General features: G+C 39.1%; 1 protein-coding gene across 2 annotated transcripts in view; it reads left to right on the forward strand.

Annotated features, from left to right (window-relative positions):
- Nucleotides 1–12,925, forward strand: part of LOC122550020 (ADP-ribosylation factor-like protein 5B) — a 45,637-nt gene extending 32,712 nt beyond the window's left edge. The window contains exons 4-6 of one of the 2 annotated variants that reach the window (XM_043690414.1): nt 5,137–5,220; nt 10,482–10,633; nt 12,439–12,925. In XM_043690414.1, coding sequence (XP_043546349.1) covers nt 5,137–5,220; nt 10,482–10,633; nt 12,439–12,487 — 285 coding nt within the window. In that variant the 3' untranslated portion in view covers nt 12,488–12,925. The remainder of the gene's footprint in view (nt 1–5,136; nt 5,221–10,481; nt 10,634–12,438) is intronic. The other variant, XM_043690415.1, reaches the window with a different exon arrangement.
- Nucleotides 12,926–17,632: the final 4,707 nt, after the last annotated feature.

Consider the following 17,632-nt stretch of genomic DNA (forward strand, 5'->3'; position numbering starts at 1 on the left):
TCCTCTTGGAAGGATGTTGTGAAATTTGAAAGGGTTCGGAAAAGATTGACAAGGATGTTGCCAGGGTTGAAGAATTTGAGCTATAAGGAGAGGTTGAATAGGCTAGGGCTGTTTTCCTTGGAGCGTCGGAGGCTGAGGGGTGACCTCATAGAGGTTTATAAAATCATGAGAGGCATGGATGGGATAAATAGACAAAGTCTCTTCTCTGGGGGAGTCCAGGACTAGAGGTCATAGGTTTAGGGTGAGAGGGGAAAGATATAAAAGAGACCTAAGGGGCAGAGGGTGGTACATGTATGGGATGAGCTGCCAGAGGAAGTGGTGGAGGCTAGTACAATTGCAACATTTAAAAAGCATTGAGATGAGATTATGAATAGGAAGGGTTTGGAGGGATATGGGCCAGGTGCTGGCAGGTGGGACTAGATTGGGTTAGGATATCTGGTCAGCATGGACGAGTTGGACGGAAGGGTCTTTTTCTGTGCTGTACATCTCTATGATTCTATGAGACAAATATAGGACAGACACAAGACAAACAAAACAACAGGGGCCCTGTAAACTTGCCACGATCTGTGGATTTAGTAAGCGAGAACTCTTTCCTTCTGTCTTGCGGGAGCACCTGCCAGTCCGTCTTTCCCCTGGCTGGATCAGGCACATGGCTGTTCTCCGACTCAAGTCGGATCATGCGTCTGCCTAAATGAGTACAATTTGGGAGCTCACCAGCCTGCTGCTCGAGCAGGGTAAACCAGCTCAGTACCGAAATGCTGCCGTATTAGATTAGAATTGTGGCTGCTTCCCCCAAATGTCCAACCCTTGGTAGGTATGACCCATTGGGGCAAAGCTAGCTGCCAGGTCCAAATTGGACACAATTTAAAATGTCAGGTTCGCTTACCCTTTTGATTGAAAAGGAGCTGCCAGCCATGCCAAACTGTCGGAGAATTGAGCCCAGTTGAACAGAGACCACACAAGCCAGATCAGGTGAAATTGACAAGCGATATTACTGGAAGAGAAATTGACTAGGCTGACACAGAATTGACAATCTGTACAGGTAGATCAAGGGTTCTCTTCCCTGAGCTGAGAATCAAGCCAGTTTTTATGGGAATACAGTATAGTAATGCTAATTAAAAATAGTGAAAATATAATGGTCTTGATAGTCAAGTGATCAAGTTATGATGGTGATAATCGCACAGCAGTTGTCGGAAGAATGTCCTGAATGTAGATACAACGAAGCGTCCAGCAGCATCAATCAGTTCTTAATTGGATCAGGAGTTCTCTTAGAGAGGAGGTGAGAATGTTCTTTTTCTTGGCATTAAGGTGTTTCCATTGTTGCTCTCCTGTGAGCGAGGTATTCTGGTGCCTCTCCGTCTGTCCTGAGCTTTGTGTGGCTTTGGTATCACTGGGGTATGAGACTGCCCTTAGGGCTTTGGGACAGCTGTGTTTATCGGGTCCAGGAAGCTTTTTGTCAGTTTGTCTTGGGAAGTGTACTCCCTGGTCTGCGAGCGACTGTGGTCTTATCTTGTCAGTCTGTTTGGTCAATGCTGAGGCATTCTGGGTGTTTCTTGTATGGTTTGGACAGGCTTGATTTTCTGTGTTCTGTGATCTGCCATCTGCTACCGTGGGTAGCAGGTGGCAGATCTTTTCCCACAGTTGTGAATACGGTGGATAATTTGTACTTTACCTACTTAAATCATTGTCTTTTAGGACTTTAAACTCTAATTATATTTTGGAAATTTCAAATAGGTAACAGGTTATACAAAATATTTTCTTGTGCAGAATGCTTTCTTGTAAGGCAGAGAGGCAAATCCAGAGCTTAATTCTTAGGCAACTGAGCGCCTAGCCTTCAATAGTGGAGTAGTTAAAATCAGGAATGTTTAAGAGACCAGAATTAGAGATGTTCAGAATACCCAGATAGTTGTGGAGCCAGAAGAGACTAGAGAGGGAGATGAGGCTCTACAGAGATTTTAGAGCATGAATGAAATATTAAAATTGAGGCATTGCTTAACCAGACCCAATATAGGCCAGTAAACATAAAGTTAATGGACAACTGAAACATGATAGCACATGTTTGGATGGACTCAGGTTTATGGAGAGTAGAATGTAGAAGGCTGGAGTGGAGTGCTTTGGCGATATCAAGTCTAGAGGTCAGAAAGGCACGGAAGAGAGTTATTGCAACAGCAAGCTAAGGCAAAGCTGAGATTAGGCTCTTTCATCAATGCCAAAATGCCTTTTCTGACTGTTCACGGGAATACATGGTCAGAAACTCATTGAACTTAAGATGACACCAAACAAACAGTCTCGTTCACCCTTGGTCAGTGTCAGATGAAGGAGAAAATTAGGGAATGCAGTTGTGTTCTTACCGTTCTTCCCTTTGTATTTTTGTACATTTTTGACTAGAAAGAAATAAATTTCATACACTATATAGAAAAGTGCAGATTTCAGCTTGTTACATATCAGCCCTTGTACTATTTTAAAATAAAAATTAAAGAAGATTCAGTTTTCATCTGGATTGTTCCAATCCACTGTAACTTATGAATTATGGTATGGTAACAGCACAGCAATGTGTAGGCTGTTGTGACTGTTCTCAAAGTGCAATTCTGCTTATCTCATTCACACCCTCCCTGCAGCCCAGCAATTTATCACATTTGCTACTTACAATATTCCTTTTTGTAAGCTTTAAATCTCATTACCAATATAAAAAACAGTGCCCTCATACCAATCACTGCAGAACCTCTTTTTATGTCTTCCTTCAGTCTTAGAAACAATCAGTCATTGCTGTTAGACCATAAGACATAGGAGCAGAAATTAGGCCATTCAGCCCATAGAATCTGCTCTGCCATTCAATCATGGCTGATAAGTTTCACAACTCTATTCTCCCGCTTTCTCCCTATAATCCTTGATCCCCTTAATACTCAAGAACCTATCTATCTCAGTCTTAGATATACTCAATGACCTGGCCTCCACAGCCTTCTGTGGCAATGAATTCCATAGATTCATCACTCTCTGGCTGAAGAAGTTTCTCTATATCTCCCTTCCAAAAGGTCTTCCCTTTACTCTATGGCAATGCCCTCGGGTCCTAGTCTCTCAAACCAATGGAAAGATCTTCCCAACATCCACTCTGTCCAGGCCATTCAATATTCTGTATGTTTCAATTAGATTCCCCCCACCTCCATTCTTCTAAATGTCATTGAGTATAACCCAGAATCCTCAAATCTTTCTCATATGTTAAGCTTTTCATTCCTAAAATCATTCTCATGAGCCTCCTCTGAACACACTCCAGGGCCAGTACATCCTTCCTGACATATGGGGCCCAAACCTACACACAATACCCCAAATGTAGCCTGCCCAGAGCCTTGTAGAGCCTTAGAAGTACATCCCTGCTAGTATATTCAGGTCCTCTCAAAATAAATGCCATCATTGCATTTGCCTTCCTAACTACTGACTCAACCTGAAAGTTTACCTTGAGAATCATGGACTAGATCTCCCAAGTCTCTTTACACTTCAGACTTCTGAATTTTCTCCCCATTTAGAAAATAGTCTATACCTATATTCTTCCTACCAAAGTAAATGACCTCACACTTTCCCACATTGTACTCCATCTGCCACTTCTTTGCCCACTCTCCTAACCTGTCCAAATCCTTCTGCAGCCTCCCTGCCATCTCATTGCTACTTGTCTTTCTACCTATTTTTGTATTGTCTGCAAACTTAGCCAGAATGCCCTCAGTTCCTTCATCTATATCGGTAATGTACAAAGTGAAAAGTTGTGGTCCCAACACTGAGCTCTGCGGAACACCATTTGTCACCGGCTGCCACCCTAAGAAGGACTCTTTTATTTCTGTTTTCTGCCATACAGTCAAGCTTCTGTCCATGCTAGTACCTTGCTTCTGACACCATGGGCCCTTATCTTACTCAGTAGCCTCCTGTGTGGCACCTTGTCAAAGGCTTTCTTGAAATTCAGGTAGATAACATCCTTGGTCTAACCTGCTTGTTACTTCCTTAAAGAATTCTAACATGACCTCCCCTTTATGAAACTATGCTGACTTTGCCCTATTTTACTATACAGTTCCAAGTATTCAAAATCTCATCCTTCACAATGGATTCCAGGATCTTACCCAAGATCTTGTTGTGCTTTTCTACCATTCAGCCAACTTCGTATTCATACTGTTATTGTCACTATTATTCCATGCAGTTCAACTTTGACTAACCGCTTCTGCAGCACTTTATCAATCATTTACATAGACTTCTTCAACTCTCCTTTTGGCAAAAAGATCAGCTGAAACTTCAGAAAGATAGCATTTATGTAATTTTGCAGGATTTCCATGAATTTCGATTGTGACAGATAATCAATAGGAATGGAATTTTCACAGGATTTCTAAGCATCTTTCTTTAGTACCCACATTAACCTACTATGTTACACTTATGTTGTTCACCTTGCATATAGTGTGCTTTCTCACCAATTGAGATATTAAACCTGGGTCAGTTTCAATTTCTTGTATTGTCAAGTCAGATATGTTGGCAGAGTTTTGAATGAGCTATTTTTGCAACTTAAGGAATTTCCCATTTTCCATTCTAAAAGTATCATATCTTCTTATCTACCAATCTGAATATTTTATTACAGTTTATCACTACAGTAGCTTTTTTATGGATACATCAGATGTTTTTCGCTAATATTTGTATGTCATTGCACAGAATGTACAATATTGCTGTGAATTTTTTTTTACTTGGCATTCTTGAATAATTTAGCCTATGACGTCAGTTTGATTTCTAGACAAAAGCATATTAAAATACAGTTAATAGATTTTAGATTTTGGATGGGATTGTACTTACAAGTTGTCAGTTCTGATTTTTGCATAATTACTTAAGATAAAAAGTCATGAAGGAATGCCGCAGGACAGTAAACTTTCAGTGGATTTCTCTATTTTAGAAGTTATCGCTTTCACTGATTCCTGGATTCCGAATGCCGATATCAATTTTCTGCATTTTTAGGGTTTAATGTTGATTTGTCACCATTCCACCATCTACCATTAATACTGTTTTTAGAATTTATTCACTGTATGGAGAACAATTTGTTGCTCATACTAATTATATTTTAATGTTCTATTTTAAAAAGAAAATGATCTTATGTTTCCTTCTAATATTTTTTAGTTTATAATTCTGGTTGTGGATAGCACTGACAGAGAGAGAATATCAGTCACCAAGGAGGAACTGTATAGGATGCTCGCTCATGAAGTAAGTCAACTATTCAAATATTAATTAAAATACTTTAAAAGGCTCTAAAGCTATTAATTTGTAAAGGTTGGCAGACATTAAAAATTGTGAAATATGAACTTAGTCTTAATAAGGGATTATGTGTACTGTTCAGTACTACTGTTTGTTCTTAGTATTCATTAATATAGTCTTTATCTTGCTGCCAGACAAATGTGTGGAATTATGCTTGTACATGCAAGAAATGAATCTCATTAACTTTGTCAATAGACATTGTACATAGTTTGTGACAGAGGCTCATTTCAGCCCTCACCCACCCTTCTTCTTCCCCTTTTATTAGACCATGATTTGACTAAAACGTCATTGAAATCTTAAACATAATCTGTTACTTTGACTACTGAATAACGTTTGTACAATTAATTCATCTTGCTGAAAGCGGATGCTACTGTGGGGTGCTTAGTAGCTTTATGTAGATGACAAAATTAATCTTTTCTTTTGGCAATTAACTGCACGTTTTCAAACGCACACAAAAATATAAGGTGGAAAATTTATGCTCACGCTAGTGAGATATGCAATATTTTTATAAAGATGCAAAGTTTAGCGATCACATTGGAAATAACATTCTTGATTACTTAGGAACCTTTCCTCTAATAGCATGACAGTTTTCAGTGTGGCGTAGATTATTCTCAACATAACTTTCTTCATTCATCACAGGACATGGATGCTATTGGTTAAGCCAGCAATTATTATCAATCCCTAGTTGCTCTTGAGAAGATGGTGTTTTCTTATGCTGTTGAGTCCATTTGATATACAGTTGGTTCTGATATAATACGATAGTTCCATTCTCGTATGATCTCGTGTTAAAAAATCGTGCAATAGCCATGCCATTTAAACTAATGGGGCAGGAATCGCGCTATACCTAATAGAGGTAAGGAAAGTTCGCATTCTACAAATAACGGTCTGAATTCTTCAATTGCATTAAAGCCAATTTGCTTTGAAGAAACACGCATTATAGCCGAAACGACTGTAGGTTAGGGAGGCGAAGTCCAGCATTTTGATCTAATGATACTAAAGATCAGCAATATATTTCCAAGTTTGGAGGGGAATCATAAAATTCCTACAATACAGAAAGAGGCTATTTGGCCCACTGAGTCTGCACTGATCCTCCAAAGAACATCTCACTCAGACCCACCCTGCACCCATAGCTGCATTTGCCATGGCTAATCCACCTAGCCTGATATTCCCTGGACACTAAGGGCAGTTTAACGTGACCAATCCACCTACTCTTTTTACATCTTTGGATTGTGGGAGGAAGCCGGAGTACCAAGTAGAAACCCACGGAGACATGTAGAGCGAGTGCACATTCCACATGGTCACCCTAGGCTACAATTGACATACCGAAGAGAAGAACTTGATTAAAGAACTAGATAGAAGCTATGCAGAAATTTCTCCACAAAAAGTTGAAGTCCAGATCACAGTGATTTAAAAGGTTCCAAGGAATCCAATCATATTCCAAAGGAACTTCTATAAAGCAATTGAGCTTATAGTTTATACCCACATCCATACGTTTACAAGATTAATTTTCTTCAAGTCATGGTGTCATAGAAATGTTCAGCACAACAAACGACCTTCGGTCCAACTTGTTCATGCTGACTAGATACCCTGAAGTAATCTAGTCCCATTTGCCAGCACTTGGCCCATATCCCTCTGAACCGTTGCTATTCATATACCCATTCAGATGCCTTTTAAATGTCGTAATTGTGCCTCTCCACCATTTCCTCTGGCAGCTTGTTCCATATACTAACCACCCTCTGCGTGAAAAAGTTGCCCCTTAGGTCCCTTTTTGATTTTTCCCCTCACCCTAAACCTACGCCCTCTAGTTCTGAACTCCTCCACCCTAAGGAAAATACTTTGCCTACTTACCCTATCCATTACCCCTCATGATTTTATAAACCTCTATAAGGTCATCCCTCAGCCTCTGACTCTCTAGGGAAAACAGCCCCTAGAGAGCTTCTCCCTATAGCTCGAACCCTCCAACCATGACAACATGCTTGTCAATCTTTTCTGAACTCTTTTAAGTTTCACAAAATCTTCCGATCGGAGGGAGACCAGAATTGCACATATTATTCCAAAATTGGCCTAACCAATGTCCTGAACAGGCACAACATGACCTCCCAACTCCTGTACTCTATACTCTGACCAATAAAGGAAAGCATACCAAAGGTCACCTTCACTATCCTATTTACCTGCAACTCTACTTTCAAGGAGCTGAGAACTTGCACTCCAAAGTCTCTTTGTTCAGCAACACTCCGCAGGATCTTACCATTAAGTGTATTAGTCTTGCCCTGATTTAACTTCCCAAAATGCAGCACCTCATATTTATCTAAATTAAACTCAATTTGCCACTCTTTGGCCCATTGACCCATCTGATCAAGATCCCATTGCACTCTGAGGTAACCACCTTCGTTGTCCACGACACCTCCAATTTTGGTGTCGTGTGCAAACTTCCTAACTATACATCCTATGTTCACATCAAAGTCATTTATATAAATGACAAAAAGCAGGGACCCACCACCGATGCTTGTGGCACACCACTGGTCACAGGCCTCCAGTCTGACAGCCACCCCTCACCACCACCCTCTGTCTTCTACCTTTGAATCCATGCTGTACATTTCTATGTCTCAAAGAAAATTAATCTTATGAAGTTATGGGTATGGGTATAAACTGTACAGCTCTTTCAAAGCTTCAGAGCAGGTACAGGACCATATAACCACTCATATGGCATGAGATTCTGTAGTTCTATTATTGGACTATATTTAGTATTATTTAAGAAGAATGTTAGAGCGAAATGAGCCTAACAATATGGAATGGCCGCTAGAATTAGGGATGAGATGTCGAACCAATTGAACAAATATTGAGCAGATTACAGAGACAGCATATTGACAGTAAATTATGCCTCAATATTTTTCACAGTATTCAGTAATGAACTGCATTGTACATTTCTAGACGCTATTTATTAAAAGTTTTACAGCCAAACTCTAACCAAACTAAATGTATGGAATAGGCATTAGCTTCTCAAATTAACTTGTAAATAGAGTGAGAGCTCAAGATTTGGGCCCTGTTATTATCTGGGAGGGTGTCGAAGAAAGTGAAAATTGCCATAGATGCAGAGGACCAGAGGCTGTTCTCTCATTAGAGACAAGATTGGTGAGTTTTCTTAGAGGACAATGTCAAGAGGCATGGGCCTTTGTGGTGATTGCAGCCAGTACAGTAATTAGAGTCATTCTTCTTTGCAAACCAGCCATCCAAGAAGAGGGTATAACAGGATGGTAACCTGAAAAGCCTGGGAAGATTGTTCTGGTTCTTGACTTTATATTGTTTCAGCTGAAGAAATGAACAGTTGTACAAAAGCTTTCAGGTGGCATAAGTTAGAAGCAACAGTAAGAAGTGTAGATGGTAGCAAGTAATGAGAGGGAGAAACATTAGTAAACAGTTCATTATGGTGAGTATACTCACTTTGGAACCATATATAAATCGGCGTATTTTGTAAATAGTTAAAAGAGACTGGAGTTGAGACAGATGTTTGAGAGTTCAAATAGATCAATCTCTAAAAGTGATTGCATTGTTATAAAAAGTTATTAAAAGGCTAATGACTAGTGAACTTAAGGGAGCTGGAATCCAAAGGTAAGTAGCTTTGCTCAGTGATGTAGAACCTTGGTTAGATTCCACACATTTTTAGGCACTGCACCACAGGCAGGGAATATTGACCTTGAAATGGAAATAGGCAAAATTAGAATACAAACTAAAATAATCCTGGAGTTCAGGTGGTAATATTATGACAATATGTTTCACAAAGATGACTGGCATTTCCTTAACCATAGCAATTTGACAGGTAATTATATGGAGTTATTTATACATTAAAAACATTTGAAAGGCTGGACAGAGATTATTCTTTTTAGTAAGGAAATCAGAGCAAGGGGGCAACAATCCAGATGTTCCAGTTAGTGTTGATGCTGGGTGCAGTGTCATTGCCTACGAATATTTCTGTATCCTGACCTTTTTGCACTTTTGTAGTCAGGACATCCGATGATCACAGTTACAGCAGTGATGGATCTATTGACCTTTCAGGGATGAAAAGGGCACATGTTCCCCTTCTATGACATATACCATGCTTAGGTAAGCTTTAATGGTCTCTAGTCTTCCAGTAGAAATCACCAGTGATAGGAGAAGATAATAAGGTCAGGGGAAGGTGGAGTTATGATTTGTGTGGCTGTTTGTAGTACTCAGTTCAGTTCCAAAGTTAATCACCGAGTTACTGTTTGATCTTTTGTGTATCATTTCTAGGCAAATATCTGGGTAAGTAGCACATATCTAGTCCTACCCTCCTGATATTGAGTGTGTTAAAACAGTCCAAATCAGCTCATCAGAAGTTTAATTTTCTAAGCAATTATTAGATTAGATTACAGTGTGGAAACAGGCCCTTCGGCCCAACAAGTCCACACCGACCCGCCGAAGCGAAACCCACCCATACCCCTATATTTACCCCTTACCTAACACTATGGGCAATTTAGTATGGCCAATTCACCTGACCCTGCACATCTTTGGACTGTGGGAGGAAACCGGAGCACCCGGAGGAAACCCACGCAGACACGGGGAGAACGTGCAAACTCCACACAGTCAGTCGCCTGAGGCGGGAATTGAACCCGGGTCTCTGGCGCTGTGAGGCAGCAGTGCTAACCACTGTGCCACCGTGCCGCCCATGGTGCATGTGAAGGTACCAGCTCTTCTGGTGAGTCCCTCTGCATATCTTCAGCCCCAATTTCACTGTGGATTTTGGAAGATTCAGGCCATCCTCTTAAAATTAGAGCTAGACCATTCAGGAGAAATTTCAGTACAAATGGTAATGAAATGAGGAATGCTCTTCCCTCAGGGGTCTAGGTGCTCAAGCATTTAGAACCTTGAAGACCAATAAAGATAGAAATTCATTTTTAGATTAAGTGAATCCATAAACGGAATTGAATGGAAGACCAATTTTCAGGGCTAAATGGCTTATCCCTTTTCTTATGATGTCTCAACTTCAGTTTGTACTGAAACATATAGTATTCATTTTATCAGCTTTGCAATAACTAATATTTTTTTCCCACAGGCTTAAAATTAAAAGTTGTATTTAAATTTCTTGAATGAGATTGGTTTTTAAATTGAATAATTAATGGAGTTCCAAATAGAAGAATGCAAAGCATCTGCCAGACTCTAAAATGGAAACTGACAAATAATTTTCCTTTCAGGATCTAAGGAATGCAGCTGTACTAATATTTGCTAACAAGCAGGATAAAAAGTGTTGCATGTCTGCCATTGAAATTTCAAGGTTCCTTACACTAAGTACTATCAAAGATCATCCATGGCATATCCAAGCTTGCTGTGCTCTTACAGGAGAAGGGTGGGTATATTATTCCACTTTATTATCTGTAGGTATTGTAAAAATTGTATTTTTCATTTCTGTTGTATTTTTACTTTAATCCTAATTGGCCACGATCATATTGAATAGTGGAGCAGGTAGAAGGAGCAAAAGGCCTTATTTCCTATGTCTCTGTGAAACATAAGATTCAGAGTAGTCTTGATGGGATAGATATGTAAAAGATGTTGCCTGATGAGAAAATCTAAAATCGGGGTTAACTGATTTTAAAAACGTTTTAAGTCGTTTTTAATGCTTTTTTTCTGAAGACCGTGAGTCTTCAGAATTACTTCCTTACAAAGCAGTGTAAATTGTGTTTTTTGAATATTTTATTGAAAAATAGGACAGATGCTTGGAAAGCCAAAGAGTGAAAAATGATCAAGGGTAGGTGGGAATGTGAAGTTGAGATTGCAAACAAATCTGCAATGATCTTATTAAATGGTGAAGCAAACTTAAGAGGCTAAATAGCATATTCCTGTTCCTAACTCCACATTTTTCAAAACCTTTGTTTTATTATTTTAGCAAACCTTTTAATGGATAGGACAAGAATTAGAATCATAGAATCCCTTTGGCTCAAGAAGTCCACACCGACCCTTCGATGAGTAATCCATCCAGACCCATTGCCCGAATCTATTACTCTATATTTATCCCTTACCAAATCACCTAACCTAAACATCCCTGAACACTATGGGCAATTTAGTATGGCCAATTCACCTAACCTGCACATCTTTGGAAACCGGAGCAGCCAGAGGAAATCCACGCAGACATGGGGAGAACGTGCAGTCGCCCGAGGCTGGAATCAAACCCGGGTCCCTAGCGTCGTGAGGCACTAGTGCTAACCATTGAGCCACCATGCCTCCCTACCTGGTTAAATGCACTCACTATACTTCATTTTTTCAGTTGAAATGTTAAACATCAGAGTACAGCACAAAGATGGAGAAGAAAATCAACATAAATCTGTTTGTCTTTGATAAGATCCAAGTTGTCTTTTGGCCATTTGTTTTTCATAACCATATGTATAGTCAGGATCACTTGAGGGAATATTAATATTACTGAATTAGAGCTATTGTAAATGCTTGTGACAGATCATAAAAATATTTTTGTACATTGCAGATTAATATGTAGTAACTTCTGATATTTTTAATATGGGGTTAAGTTTGTAGAGTGGTGTAATGCATAAATAATATAAACAAAATTGCAACTAAATTAGTTGTAAAATGGCATGTGTACAGGTGTTAGAACTTGTGGAATGCTTTCCTTAAATCTTGCTGTTTTATACTGTTAAGGCGACAATGAAGTGGGTAAAATGACAGTTTTAGCTTTTGCTTTGAGTTTTTGAAGGTATCTGCCTACCCTCTCCTTCCTCTGACTCTTTTAACTTTACCAATTTAAAGGTCTAGTATTTTAATATGGGTTTGATGCAATGAAAGGTACAGAGAATTGAAAAATACATGTTATATAGCGTGGGTATTGGAGTTTTCCAAAGACATTTTAATAGTTAGATTTTCTGTAGCATTATTTGATCTGATGCATCTGTTAAATTATCTTACTCCCAATTGAAAATTGTAACTCTTTCCCTCCTGAAGAAGGGCTTATGCCCGAAACGTCGATTCTCCTGCTCCTCAGATGCTGCCTGGCCTGCTGTGTTTTTCCAGCACCACATTTTTCAACTCTGGTCTCCAGTATCTGCAGTCCTCACTTTCTCCTCTTTCCCACAGTAGTAGTATTCATAAAGCAAGGCACCTTTAAACTCAAAATTAACACTAAAACATTTTTTTTCCTTTGTCTAGTTTGTGTCAAGGTCTTCAATGGATGACAACCACAGTTGGAGTGAGATGAAGATATGGCTCCATAAACATGGAATTACCTTGTGCCTGTGGCAAGCTTATGAAGTTGCAAATGCTGCATTTTGAAAAAAACAAAATTAATTTAAAGCTGCTGTTACGTTTTATACAACATCAGTCTGCTTAATCTGTTAAATTCTACACTACAACGATTAGCGCTTGATACACATTGCACAGACATTTCATGATTGAAAATTGTAACTCTTTCCCTCCTGAGGAAGGGCTTTTGCCCGAATCATCGATTTTGCTGCTCCTTGGATGCTGCCTGAACTGCTGTGCTCTTCCAGCCCCACTAATCCAGAATCTGGTTTCCAGCATCTGCAGTCATTGTTTTTACCTCAGACATTTCATGCGTCTGTCTTGAGTGTTGAGTGGGCGGCACGGTGGCACAGTGGTTAGCACTGCTGCCTCACAGTGCCTGAGACCCGGGTTCAATTCCCGCCTCAGGCGACTGACTGTGTGGAGTTTGCATGTTCTCCCCGTGTCTGCGTGGGTTTCCTCCGGGTGCTCCGGTTTCCTCCCACAGTCCAAAGATGTGCAGGTTAGGTGAATTGGCCGTGCTAAATTGCCCGTAGTGTTAGGTAAGGGGTAAATGTAGGGGTATGGGTGGGTTGCGCTTCGGCGGGTCGGTGTGGACTTGTTGGGCCCAAGGGCCTGTTTCCACACTGTAATGTAATCTAATCTAAAATCTAAAAAAATGTACTGTCTTTCCTTGTATTTACAAAACTACGTAAGTACTGAATTGAATAGATAATGTTTATTCATCTACAGTTAATTCTTGTAGTTCACATATTTTTTGCACTATACTGGTAATGTACTGACATTGTAGCATAAAATCATGAAACTAGAGTATCCTTTAAAATAAGATGAACTAGCAGATTATACACTAAAATGTGTATTCCTTTCTTCACAACTGTAACTTTTTATAACTTTCTTCATAACGTTTCCTACATATTTTTAATATAGTGCAGGTATAGTGTGTTTGTAGCTTTAGAAATTGGTTGTCACATTTGAAATGATTTAATATTTCACTTCAAAGAAGTCTTAACCATTATTTTCTTAACTTCTATATGAAGTAATCAAACATAACTACAGTATCACCAACATGGTGCAATGATTAGAATTACTTAGTTTAGGATGAATTTGACCAGTGCATCTGATTCTTGTTGAACAATCATAGTAAATCAGTTTTAACGTACCAGTTTTTTAAGGTGCCTACACTGATCAATCTGAATGTACCTAAGAATGAGTATTAATGGCTAAATACTTTTACAGGAAGACAAAATGGTTTCATTTGTTTTGCAAAAAGGAGCTAAGATTTTAAAAAGCTTCTATTATATATTATTAAGCCATCATAGCTAAATGTTGCACAGTTTTTGTGTCAATGCTACAGTTGCTGGAATGGCTGCTTATTTTCAGTTCTGCCCTGTTACAAAGATTATTCTACAGTCCATTGATTGAATTCAGCAATATTAACACTAAACTCAAAGTTTGAGTTTAAGTCTGGGAACCTAGGCTCATCTGTCATTGTTTCTATTTGAATTGTATTATAGGGAATTTGAGTTTAGCCTCTGAATGACTTATTATGCAACTAAGTCTACATTTTATCTGTGGCATTGGATTGCTTAGTTACCAAGATGTTTCATTTAAGATCTAACATAATCTAGAATTATGTTCTAAACACCTACATCTTTGAAAAATCTTTTGATTAAAGAATAACTTTAATCACGTATTAGAATAATGCAATGTCAACTATGTACACATGGAATTTTTGATTGAGACGTTTCACTTTAGATTGAAACGTTCACATTTTATATTTAAGTTATTTTTAAATCATATGTTTATAAGAGTTTTTTGCCTTACTATAAACTATTCTTGAAAGAACATTGGAATGTTTACCTGCTTGAATATGTTGCATTTGTATGTCCAGTTCAATTATTGCATAATGACATTTTGAATTTTTAAAAACTTGCAACATTGAACAATGTTTGTTCCACAAATAAATTCTAAAGTGCTCTTCACTCTGCAGTATGACTTATGTAAAAGTTCATCGCAATGGTTTCTGCGGTGGTGTTGATCAAGTGCCATGCACTCTCATGGAGTTGATTGCCTTTGGCATTGTTCCACTATTTGCTTTGTCTTTATTGTGTTTTTTTCCATTCAGTAATTTTCAATGATGTTTCTCACTGTCTCATTTAAGAAGTTACACTCTTTTGCTGTAATTTTACAATACTCTCCGATGTTTGTATTTGTCACTAAGATAAACATTTATAAAATAATTTGGGAACTTGGGTTCTAAATTAGTGATAAATGAATTTTTGATTTTCAACTCTGTGAAGGTGTTAAAAACTCTTAAATGAGAGGGCCAAAACATGCATTTCTAAGAAATCATGTGACTCAAATTGCATACTTGGACAAGCTACCTGGTGAGGTAATTAGAGTCATAGAGTCACAGATGTACAGCATGGAAACAGACCCGTCGATCCAACCTGTCCATGCCAAGCAGATATCCCTACCCAATCTAGTCCCACCTGCCAGCACATGGCCCATATACCTCCAAACCCTTCCTATTCATATATCCATCCAAATGCCTCTTAAATGTTGCAATTGTACTAGCCTCCACCACTTCCTCTGGCCGCTCATTCCATACACGTACCACCCTCTGGGTGAAAAGGTTGCCCCATAGATTTCCCCTCTCACCCTAAACCTGTGCCGTCTAGTTCTGGACTCCCCCATCTCTGGGAAAAGACTTTGTCTATTTATCCTAATCTCTATGAGGTCACCCCTCAGCCTCCAATGCTGCAGGGAAAACAGCCCCAGCCTGTTCAGCCTCTCCCAATAGCTGAAATCCTCCAACCCTGGCAACATCCTTGTAAATCTTTTCTGAACCCTTTCAAGTTTCACAACATCTTTCTGATAGGAAGGAGACCAGAATTGCACGCAATATTCCAAAAGTGACCTAACCAATGTGCTGTACAGCCACAATATGAACTCCCAACTCAATACTCTGACCAATAGAGGAAAGCATACCAAACGCCTTCTTCACTATCCTATCTATCTGTGACTCCACTTTCAAGGAGCTCAAGGACTATGAACCTGCACTCGAAGGTTTCTTTGTTCAGCAACACTCCCTAGGACCTTACCATTAAGTGTATAAGTCCTGCTAAGATTTGCTTTCTCAAAATGCAGTACCTCACACTTAGCTGAATTAAGCACAATCTGCCACTTCTCAGCCCGTTGGCCCATCTGATCAAGATCCTGTTGTAATCTGAGGTAACCGTCTTAACTGTCCACTACACCTCCAATTGCTACTTTCTATGTTGAGCTTTCACAATGCAGGAAAAGGGATATCAGAAACAGTTTGGTTCAAAAGAGCAGAATCCATACTAACTGATGTTTTCCAGCAGCCTTGAACTAGTCAAAGTAACTGAAAAAAAAATCCAAAGTTCTTTTGCTTCAGCTTATTGGGAATGGCCTACGTCTGTGTGTCAGGAAGAATGAGAGAATTGCATCTGGTGAATTTGCAGCCCGAAAGAACATGCTTGTGGTCTCATCAGTTGAGTAAAGAGTGATTTTACAGTTGAGTTGTTTAAATTGCTTGGATAAAGGATTGTTTCATTTTGCTATTTATGATGAGATCTTTCCAAATGGTCTTTTATACAGCTTTGATTTTTTTTTTCTTTTGTTAAAAGTACATTGGCAGCTTCATGTGAATATGTTCAGTAGATGACTAATCAAATTATAAAAATAACCTTTATGGTTTCTTGAGCCATCTCTGGAATCTGACTTGAGAGTTACCATTAGCTGGTTCATAAAGTGGTGACTCTTGACAGCACAGAAATTCAGTGAAGAATCTTTAAACAAGTGGAGGTTCAAAGCATAAAATCATGAGTAATGAAATATATTACACAGATTGGAATTTCAAAATGATTTTGACTTGGTAAGATTGCATAGAAAATCTAGTCGTGGATTATTTAAAATCTTTGCTGAGGCTACATTGGTTGATAAAATTAGCAGGTAAAGTCTGTAGATAAATTGGTGGTGAAAAAAACATGATCTCAAGAGTGAGAGCATTTGTAAGGTGGTCTAAAATTATCTCATAAAGAGGTGGGTAACCTGAAGTTGATTTGCCAACTGCGAGGGATGGCTGGGTTCAGTTGAATGGAAAATTATGGAAAGAATTTAAAGGGGAAGAAGACTCAGGAGAGGTTATTAAATTTTCCAAAACAAGTCATAAGACATAGAGTATGAATAAGATTAGGAATCTAACTTCAGGCATGCAAATAGGGAGACAACTATGAGAAGAGGGTGAGACAACACAATTGAGGGCATCATACATAAGTGCACGCGGTATACAAAAGAGGTTAAATGAGTTTTATAGTGCAGATTGAAATTGGATATGATTTTGTGGGCATCACAGAGATATGACTGTAAGGGAATCAGGGCTGGGAACTAAATATCCATGGATATACATCCTATCAAAAGGGAAGAAAGGGTTCAGAAAAAATTTATAAGGATGTTGTCAGGGTTGGAGGATTTGAGGTATCAGGAGAGGCTGAATAGGCTGGAGCCATTTTCCCTCGAGAGTCAGAGGCTGAGGGGTGACCTTATCGAAGTTTATAAAATCATGAGGGGCATGGATAGGGTGAATAGCCAAGGTCTTTTCCCCAGTGTATCAGAGACCAAATTTGAGGGCCCAGGTTTAAGGTAAGATGGGAAAGATTTAAAAAGGACCTTGGGGGAATTTTTTCATGCAGAGGGTGGTGCATGTATGGAATGAGCTGCCAGAGGAAGTGATGGAGGTTTGTACAATTAAAACATTTAACACGCATTTGGATGGGTACATGAATAGAAAGGGTTTAGAGGAATATGGACCAAATGCTGTCAAATGGGACTAGATTAATTTAGGATGAGTAGGACTGAATGATCCATTTCCATGCTGCAGATCTCTCTTACAGGCAGATGGGCAGAGGAGACATGGTTGGCTTGTTAATAAGATGTGAAATTGCATTGAAAGTCACCAGTGCTATAGGGTTAAACGGCATAGAATCTGTGTGGGGAGAGCTGAGGAACCACAAAGGCAAGAAGACCCTTTTACGTACTGGCCTCCGAGCAGTATTCAGAGTATAGGGCAGAAAAT

This window comes from Chiloscyllium plagiosum, chromosome 5, assembly GCF_004010195.1.
Source record: "Chiloscyllium plagiosum isolate BGI_BamShark_2017 chromosome 5, ASM401019v2, whole genome shotgun sequence".
Classification (NCBI taxonomy): Eukaryota; Metazoa; Chordata; class Chondrichthyes; order Orectolobiformes; family Hemiscylliidae; genus Chiloscyllium; species Chiloscyllium plagiosum.